Genomic DNA, 10660 nt, shown 5'->3' with positions numbered 1-10660 from the left:
AGTTTGCTAAAAAATAAAAATAAAAATAGAGAAACAAAGACAAAGGCACCTGCAGCCCAGGTGAGATAATGGAATAGATGTGGGTGAGAAACTTAAGGTACGCAATCATGTGCCACGTTAAATAATAGTGAAATCATCAAACCATCCATAAGCAGTCAATTTTTGTGTGTAAAGATGAGCATGAAAACAATAAGATGCTCGAAATAATGGTTATACTTGATACGATATAATGGCTACACTGCCTTGATAATGGCTATACTTGATAATATATGTTTAATGAGAGGATGGGATGCAACAACTGTGGCTGGAGCCCAAACTTTTGTAGAAGGTCAATCAAAAGAAGACGATATTGACTTACATAGTTTCCAAAGCTCTCTGCTGATTCACTGTTAGCTATTAAACAGTCATCAATGCAAGAGCCAAGTAAATCTAGATTTCAAGGTCACCTGAAACTAAGACAATCAATGTCCCAGCAATCAATGCCCTAATGCTGCACTGTCCGTCCAAATGCAATGCTGAGTGTCTTTTTATAGTTTCGCTTGCAAAACAAAACCTGAAAACAGCACCTTTGGATCACAATGAAACAGATAAAAAATAGATGTATATATGTATATTTACAGAGCAAGTTACATATTGTCGTAATATCTAGCTAACTAGTTTCTGTATATCACTTTCTCTTGAGTTGAAAATCCATGCCATTAGGATTGATTTTGAGGCCATGCAACACTATAATACTAGTGTTTTTTCTTTATCAAAGCCAGTAAAAGAAAAGACAAAACATCTAACACACTCTATCAAGGTTTTTCTAACACCTGAAAATGATTTCAAGATGACAGACAAGCCAGTGATTAAAAATAATCTGACATCATTGCTACAAATGTGCTTGGGGACATTAAAGTGTGAACTACAATATGGCTCATTAAGTGGCAAAGTTATTTGAATATCAACTACATTTTGGACTACCTCTGCAGCTCGCAGAATATACAATGAACAGTATGCTCTTACACAACACATCAAGCATTTTTTCTGTGGCACTAGGGTGTTATTTTGCTTATTTTTCATTTGACATGTTCTGTTGTATGCTCTTTATCCTGAAGAACTGCAAAAATGGTTGAAAGGTGATATGAGATGAAAAAAGGAAAAGCCATGGAACAACAGTAGACTATAAATAACAAAATATAGCATGTAGAGACATTCATCTTGTCTTCAAAAGCTTTGCAGCAGGATAATCGTGAAGGAGTTGATACAAGTGTTGTCCATACATACGTAGTTTGGATCCACACACAACTATCGACACAGAAGCAGGCAGTTTTCAATGACATTCCCAGCTGATCACTATAATAACACTAAAATAATAGACAACCGTCTTGAATCGGTGAATACTGGTGTTCGTTAACAAGCAGTTGGATGAGTGGATGAAACTATTCTTTGCATCGTATACGTGTACTGAATGTGATGGCAAACCTTTTTAACAGCAGATGAAGCACACAAATGACATTTCTTTGGCGAAGCTTGGCTTTGAGAGTAAGATGTTGACTGAAATATATTGACGCTCATGTGCTGTTTATTTGTGTTCCACAGTTCCGCATAAATACTTGGCTCCTGCTCCGGATAAGGTGTTGGATGATATAGATGACTCCATGCGAACACTGGTGAATACTTGGATTGTGGACGGACCTGGACTTTCAATGAGGTATTGGAGATCGGAAATCTCATGTCAATAACTGAGGCTCTCTGACCTCACAACCCTCCTTTGAACATGGTTTACTAGTCCTTTTTAAGTTCAGTTTGGACCTGCTCCACAAATGACTACACATCTGTCAGCATTTTTTTGATATTAACATAATTTGTATTGGCTAAAGTGCAATTGGCTGTCTTGAGGTTCTCTTCCGGAAAGTCCTCATTGCTGTTGTTGACACCTTCTTGGATCTCAATGTAGTCGGACTTGCTGATGGTGGATCCACTTCGACTTCCCTTCAGCTCTTCTTGGGAATCGGCTTTGGGGACGCTAACCTGGAGATACTGCGCCTGCTCTTCGCCTTCTGTTTCTCGATGGTAGAAGTAGTTGAAGTTTGAGACGATGACGGGCACGGGAAGGGCAATGGTCAAGACGCCAGCGATGGCACAGAGGGATCCGACGATTTTTCCTCCAATGGTTGTGGGCACCATATCTCCATAACCAACGGTTGTCATTGAAACCACAGCCCACCAGAAGGCATCCGGGATGCTATAGAATTGCGACTCTGGTTCGTCTGCTTCTGCGAAGTAGACGGCGCTAGAAAAGAGGATGACTCCGATGAAGAGGAAGAAGATGAGTAGACCTAATTCTCTCATGCTGGCTTTGAGGGTTTGGCCAAGAATCTGAAGTCCCTTTGAGTGGCGGGAAAGTTTGAAGATTCTGAAGACTCGTACGAGTCTTATGACCCTCAGAATTGCAAGAGACATGGCTTGTTGGCCTTGCTGCCCATCCTCTGCTTTCTCCGCCAGCTCCGTTCCCAGCGTAATGAAGTAAGGAATGATGGCTACCACATCAATCATGTTCATTATGTTCACAAAGAAGCTGGCTTTACTAGGGCAGGCAAAGAACCGCACCAAGAACTCGAAGGAGAACCAGATGATGCAAAGCGTCTCTAGAATAAAGAAAGGGTCTGTGAAGTAGTTGGATGTGTAAATGGTTGTGGTGTTGACGTTAGTGGGGACTTTGTGCATCTCCTCCTCATCGCTGCGGAAGATGGGCAAGGTTTCCAGGCAGAAGCTGACAATGGAGATGAGGATGACCATGACTGATATTATAGCTATAATCCTGGCTGGCCCAGAACTTTCTGGATACTCGAACAGCAACCAGACCTGCTTCTGAAACTCATTTTCAGGCAACGGTCTCTCCTCCTCCTTGATAAAACCCTCGTCCTCCCTGAATATCTCAATCGCTTCTTCTCCGAGCTCATAAAAACGGATCTCCTCCGAGAACACGTCCAAAGTGACGTTGACGGGTCGCCGCAACCTTCCGCCCGATTGATAATAATAGAGGATGGCGTCAAAGCTTGGGCGGTTTCTATCAAAAAAATACTCGTTCCTTAGGGGGTCAAAGTACCTCATGCGCTTCTTGGGGTCCCCCAGTAATGTTTCGGGGAATTGCGAAAGGGTCTTAAGTTGCGTTTCGAAACGCAGACCCGAGATGTTGATGACCACTCGCTCACAGCAGTCCTGCTCCGTTCCGGGGTCATAGTCCTGAGGAAGACCAGGGTGTGCTGCCGCCTCATCTGAGGGGTCGCCCGTGGCCACAGTCATAATGCAGGAGGGTGAGGCCTGCACTTTTCACTGAGGCAGGGCACCACAGGGTGGGAAAATGCAAGGTGGGAATCCACACAGAAGGGGGCTTGACACCGTAGAGCACTAAGGGCCACAGCGTGCTACTGGATGGGTCGACTGAAAGACAACAAAAGATGTTTGAAGACAACATGCAGATATCTTTAATATTGTGTCTATAGAGGGTCTAAAGGCTTTCTGCAACAAAAGTAGAGTGAATACAGGTAAAGTGATACACTTTCTGATAATGCGTCATGTGGCAGTGTTTAAAAATATTACAATTCTAAATAATTTTAATTTTAAAATAACGTTGAAATATTTACACTTTGAGAAAAAAGGCCAAAATATTACATCTATAAAAACACTTAAGTTTACTACTTTGCCTACTTTCACTCTAAAGGAAAAAAGAACTAAGAGAAGTAAGGGATAAAATGTTAACGACGACATTTCTTGGACTGAAATGGGTAAATCTTCCGCATTATTTATGTTAACATATATGTTTATCATAATACTAGTATGTCCCTAGTAAAGTAATTATGAGAGATACCACACATGCATACAAAAATAGCAAAGCTTAGGCAAAAGGAGATCTAAAAATACAGCACAATTTATATAAAACAGCATGTTTAGTTATGCATTCACATGCAAATCAGTTCCTTTCTCTTCTAAAAGAAACCACCATATAATGAAACTCTTCGTCAAGCCCTGTCAGTTCTGGCTGATGTTTGGCAATGGACAAATATCCATTGACATAAAACTGCATCTCTCACAGTGCAGTCATGTGAAAGAGGCCCTTCTCTATGAGACATGCACATCCCACATTACCATGCTGCATCCATTCAGCGTGTGCAAGCGTGTGTTCCCCATCCCTTTCTCCTCCTTTCCCATGAAATACCCGAACATTCAAAGAACCGCATATGGCATGAATTTCATACATATTTGCTGGACGGGTTTCAATGGAATGTTACTTGTCCAAAACGGTGCCAGCATGCTCTAAAATATTCAGCAGAAGCAGCCCATGAAATATTAAACTGCAGGAAAATACATTTTAGGCTAAACAAGACTTAGTGGTCTCTTTCTTTTTACTCTTGAGATCCCTTCACATTATATTATACATGATGTATAGCTGTAGATAATGAAATACACTTGCAAATAAAGCATTCATGTCCAGAGTACATAATCAGAACTGAGACATTATACCTGCTTAGATAAACTTCTATATCACCCCTCAGGTTCCCAGAAGTCACGACAGCCTTCTCGAAGTGAGGATAGCAATCCGGCATCTGTGTGACCGCGATGAAAATGACAAACACATCTGATTCCTTAAATCCTGACTGCGACTGTCTGCCGTAGCTCTCGGCACACCGGCGTATTGTGCATAACGGGGCAGGCAGGGAGGAGGGGCGGAGAGGTACAGTATGCGGGTGTGTCCTCGTCTACCCCAAAGCTTCCACACGGCAGGTTGTTTGAGAAGGACAAGGAGGGAAGTGCAGGAAAAAAGCAAATGATGCAAAGGAAGGGGGGTCTCTTCATTCCACATTTAAGGAGGCATTAAGCAGGTCGCCACGGTCTTTGCTAGACAGGTTGCAACAAATGACAGTATAGGTGAATGTGAAACATTTGCAGTATAGGCACAGGTTAGGCTTGACCAAGTATTGGTCTTGCACTGATAACATCCATTAATTGGACATGCAATGTGTTCAATTAATGGGAACGCACTTTGATAAACTACTGAATTTGCCAATGAGTCAATGACAAAATATGTCTGAGATAATAAGAATTTTCTTGAATATGTGATTTAACTAAAAAGCTTCAAACCTATATATGTGTATATATGTGTGTGTGTATATATATATATATAATTTGCAAATAAGATTTTTAAATGTATGAATAGTCAAGAAGTTTTCTTAGATTTATTCCATTTGCTCTGAACAAAATGTTAGGAATTTTTTTTTGTCACATGATGACAAAATGGCTATATGCATGTTTGTCACACCCCACTGACTGAGTTGGCAAAAGTTTTTCCAAATAATATTAGAAAATATTCAATTTTTATTTTTTTCCCCCCAATGTTTTTAAAAAATAAAATTATTTATCAATATTTTCAGCCTTAATAACCCCCCATTTCAACAATCTCTGGACAGTTATTTTAGTTATTTTTTTCTTTAAGTCCCATAAAAATCTCAAGATGACTATTAATTTAGAAACTGAATGTTCATAGAAGAGGTGTATTGTAGTAATTGTCTGTGTGAATTGCATTTTTACCATATTTTATACTACATTTAATACATCCAGCCTAAAAATGAATTGTACATCACTGACCCATGAACCAATCTAATAAAAACTTAATATTGTAGCAAAGATTTCTTCTCTAACTGACAAGTGATGACACTATCACTGCAAAATGTGTTGTCTGGCAACCTAACCTTACTATATTAACAGGTTTATTCAAGCCAATTTGACTAAATCAATCTGAGTTCAGGTTGACTCAGATCTAGTAAAAAATGATCCTAAATGTAACAGCTGAACCTTACCACTTTTTACAATACAGGACAAATGCAAATTCAGTCAGATGTCATGTTGACATGGGAACAGATGCAAAACATTATACATAAGAAGTCTGCAGCGACAGACATCTCGAATCTCTTCCTACCTGTCCGTCTACCTCGCATGCCGACGTCTCAGTAGTTGTTGCGTTATGTTCACGCAACAAGCCATTAGTCGGTTAGTTAAAGCGTTAAATGGAATCTGCAGTCAATCGTTGTTGTGCATACCAAGAGACTCTTGTATTACAGACACGCGCGCCCCATCCGCGCTACCACTCCTCACTTTATCCGCAGAGTGGGCAGTTTAAAGGGGACGCGTCACGAATGGTGTTTCCACGAAAATGTTATCCATTTTGATACGTAAACCCGTTAATTGTTAACTAAGTTACCATACAACATATGTTATAAAATACATTATATTCTACAAGACAATACGTGCTCTGTGTTTTGTTATTGTCTCTCACAGTTGCTGTAGTGGCCAAATTTGATGCGTTTTAAAAACTATAAAACCTTTTGTCTCCATGTGTGTATTTCCCCAGATATGTAGGACGTCCAAATTGGCAATATTCAGTTTTCATCAACGGTCACGACAAGAAGTTCTTCATCAAATTAAGTACATACTCTGTAAGTAAATACACTAAAATGCCTTGTTACAGTATAAAGTAAAGCTGTTATTTTTCTGTTATTCTTTTGAGAATTGACAAAAGTATTAATTCTCAGCATTTCTCAGCCTTGTATACCATTTATTTGTTGCCAGTGAAATAACTAAACAATGAAGAACTCAAAATAGTGTACTGTTTACTGCACACTATACTTGTCAAATTGTGGAATTGTTTACAGTATATGCAGTTATACACAAATGTGTTACTGTTGGTAGATCTGTGTATCAACTTTTTGATGATTTTCTAATTATATGACCAGCAGCTGCAGTAAATCTTTATAGGCTACAGCATAATATGCATACTTTATACTGCAGAAATAGTATTCCGAACAGCTGCAGAGTACATTTTTGACCTTTCTGTCTATCCTTGATTTTACACTGATTGGATGTGAAGGTTGAGGCATAAAAACAATACAAATTGTTTTGCTGCTGACAAAAGCAACCGATTTGGACATTTGCTGCAGTGGTAAATCAGAAGGGCATCTTTTACTTCCCTACAGTCTGCAGCTCATGCAGTAACACCGGATTCATTTCACTGTGAAATTTGATTAATTAATTCAAATCTGTTGCATTTCACATTTGATTTACAAATGATAAATGATCAATGATAATTAATTGCAAATGAATTATTTGTTATTTGATTTCAGTTTAATTTCCTTTAGTGCACTGTTTGAATTCTGCATGCTTTCAAGGAATGATTTTGCATACAAATCGTGCTGAGGGGTTTGTTTTATAGCCAGAGCTTGCATGTCAATCATGCACACATGTTCAGGAAATCTCTCTGACAGCTGAGCCATTATTCACGAGAGAGCCAATACAAAGGAGTGTTCATGCACTTCGCCTTGTATTAGCTCACACGCTTTAATTAAAACCGAGAGGTTAGTGTAATTCTGTGCTTGGGTGAGATGTGTGTTTAAGACTGGCCAAAGAGAGGAAATGCAAGTGTGTGCCAAGCCCTATTGATCCTGGGTTACTCTAGAAGCACACTCACACGGTCACACGCCAAGTCCTATTGATCCTGGGTCAATCTGGAAGCCCTCTCACGGTCACACAAATATACAAGTTCAGTCACAAGGGACAACACAGTCGATGTAGACTAGTTAAGTTAACAGCGGTGGTAAGGAAAAGCTTTTATGGACATTAAAAAGATTGTCCTGTCGGGTCAGCAATGGTGCTTCGAGCTGAGGACCAGGACAGATTTGCTGTGTTTATCAAATTTCCCTTTATCTTATATTCACTTTATCTTTATCTTTAACGGAGTGATGCAGAGATTTTGCCAGGCTTTCTAACAACAACTACAACAACAAAAATGTGATTTGCTTAAAAGGTTAGAATATGTAAAATAAAATATGGCCGAACAGTAATAGTAGCCAAGTCACGTGACTTGTCAGTTCACACAATGGAGGAAAAATGAAAGATCTGCTTTGTCAATTTTTTCGTAGATGCCTAAGATGTTTAAAGTGTTAGTTCACCCAAAAATGAAAATGATGTCATTAATGACTCGCCCTCATGTCGTTCCAAACCCGTAAGACCTCCGTTCATCTTGGGAACACAGTTTAAGATATTTTCGATTTAGTCCGAGAGCTTTCTGTCCCTCCATTGAAAATGTATGTACGGTATACTGTCCATGTCCAGAAAGGTAATAAAAACATCATCAGAGTAGTCCATGTGACCTCAGTGGGTCAGTTAGAATTTGTTGAAGCATCAAACATACATTTTGGTCCAAAAATAACAAAAACTACGACTTTATTCAGCATTGTCTTCTCTTCCGGGTCTGTTGTCAATCCGCGTTCACGACTCCGCAGTGACGCTGCTTGTGACAGCGGTTGCTGCTGTGTAGGAGATTCTTCCATCGCTCTTAGTTCTTTGTCCATGTATTCGGGTTCAAATAAATATGGCTGAGCAAACAGTCTTCCTCTGTGTCAAAATCCTGAGACATGTTTGCGAAGGTTGTTTTGTTTACAGCGTGCGTCTCCCTCAGACTGTAAACGAAGCTCGGGCGCACCAGATAACACGTCAGCAGCGTCACTGCGGAGTCGCGAACGCGGATTGACAACAGACCCGGAAGAGAAGACAATGCTGAATAAAGTCGTAGTTTTTGTTATTTTTGGACCAAAATGTATTTTCGATGCTTCAACAAATTCTAACTGACCCACTGGTGTTTTTATTACCTTTCTGGACATGGACACTATATACCGTACATACATTTTCAATGGAGGGACAGAAAGCTCTCGGACTAAATCTAAAATATCTTAAACTGTGTTCCCAAGATGAACGGAGGTCTTACGGGTTTGAAACGACATGAGGGTGAGTCATTAATGACATAATTTTCATTTTTGGGTGAACTAACCCTTTAAACACTCTACTTAAAGGGTTAGTTCACCCCAAAATTAAATTTCTGTTATTTATTACTCACCCTCGTGTTGTTCCACACCCATAAGACCTTTGTTCATCTTCTGAACACAAATTCAGATATTTTTGATGAAATCTCAAAGGTTTTTATATCCTCCATGGAGAGCAATTTAACCAATAATGAGTCAGCGTTCTGACATATAGAACCTGGAACTGAGTAGAAGAATGACACAGAAAAGAAGATATTGTTGAATAAAGTTTTGTTTTTGTGCACACAAGAAGTATTCTCCTCGCTTCATAAAATTAAAGTTGAAACACTGTAGTCACGTTGACTATTTTAACTACCTTTCTGGATCTTGAAAGTGGTGGTTAAATTGCTGTGTATGGAGGATGAAAAAAACCTCTCTGATTTCATTAAAAAATATATTAATTCGTGTTCTGGAGATGAATAAAGGCTTACGGGTGTGGAACAACATGAGGATGAGTAATTAATGACAGAATTTTTTTTATTTTTGGGTGAACTAACCCTTTAAGTTTCTACTTAAAGGGATAATTCACCCCAAAATGAAAAATCTGTCATCATTTAATCACCCTCAACCATATAGTTGATGGACCCCATTGACTTCCATAGTATTCCATGTACTGTGGAAGTCAATAGGGTCCATCAACTGTTTGCTTACCAACATTCTTAAAAAAATATCTTCTTTTGTGTTCAGCAGAAGAAAGAAATTCATACACGTTTGAAACAACTTGAGGCTGAGTAAATGATGACAGAATTTTCATTTTTGGGTGAACTAAGTGGATTTGTACATGCCCATTTTAATAGAGCACAAGAAGGCTAAAGAGTAATGAATGACGCTATTATGTAAACTTTTCAATGACATGTATTATGTAACCTCACATAACAAATAGAAGACTACCTGCTAATGCAAAGATCTGTAATCTGTAGAAATGGTCACTGAATCAATGCACAAATCTGAACAATCTTTTGGTAAACGGATTCAAAATACTTGAGTCACTAGGGTGACTAAAACACCTACCACTAACTGCAGAAGCAAAGTCACACAAAGTAGTAAGTAAATGTGTTTTCATCATAGTTTATGCACAAGTATTTTTACTGAATAAAAAAATGTCCACCTCAGTTGAGTGTATAAGGTTTTTATGCACTTTTTTTTGCATATTGATGGTTCCGTCCAGCATTTTTTAATGTGATATCCCCAAAAATATGTGATTGGAAACCCAGCTACTCAATTTTACTTTCAATTTTATAATGAATAATTCCATAAATCTAAGTGACTCTTCATTGTTCTTCAGCGCTGCTTGAGTTTGAGCCAGGAGGTAGCAGATAGTGGCAGGAAGCCAGGACCCAGAATCAGCTCAAGGTCACTTACTCACTGCAGCAGATCCATCCCGACCTGCAGCGACACACCCACATACAGATAAGGACCATGACATTACAATTTGTTTAACTGCGTGTAATGAAGAAAAGAAACAAATCAAACATAAATAATGGAATATTTGTCTTGATCCCATATAATATACCTGATAATATCCTGTGCACACTCACCTTAAAATCACATTCATATTATCAAGAAACAATTTTGTGAATAAAAGTAGATTGTGAAAGCTCAGTCTTGTTACATTCTGCTATCATTGGATGGTGCTCCTCTTGTTACTATGGCGACAAGCACCTAGAGCCCCTCCACAGGCAGATTGGAGGGGATGAGAGCTGTGATGACATCACACAGACCGAGGAATCACTGGCGTTGGGCCACAGATGTGATGTCATGCCTGC

General features: G+C 39.1%; 1 protein-coding gene across 1 annotated transcript; it reads right to left on the bottom strand.

Moving 5' to 3' along the window:
• Positions 1–1809: 1809 nt before the first annotated feature.
• Positions 1810–3288, bottom strand: LOC137010902 (potassium voltage-gated channel subfamily A member 2). The gene has a single exon (XM_067373334.1). The coding sequence runs from the start codon at positions 3286–3288 to the stop codon at positions 1810–1812; it is 1479 nt and encodes a 492-aa protein (XP_067229435.1).
• Between the last annotated feature and the right edge of the window lie 7372 nt (positions 3289–10660).

This window comes from Chanodichthys erythropterus, chromosome 21, assembly GCF_024489055.1.
Source record: "Chanodichthys erythropterus isolate Z2021 chromosome 21, ASM2448905v1, whole genome shotgun sequence".
In the NCBI taxonomy this organism is placed as follows: Eukaryota; Metazoa; Chordata; class Actinopteri; order Cypriniformes; family Xenocyprididae; genus Chanodichthys; species Chanodichthys erythropterus.
This window is presented reverse-complemented; position numbering and strand designations above follow the sequence as displayed.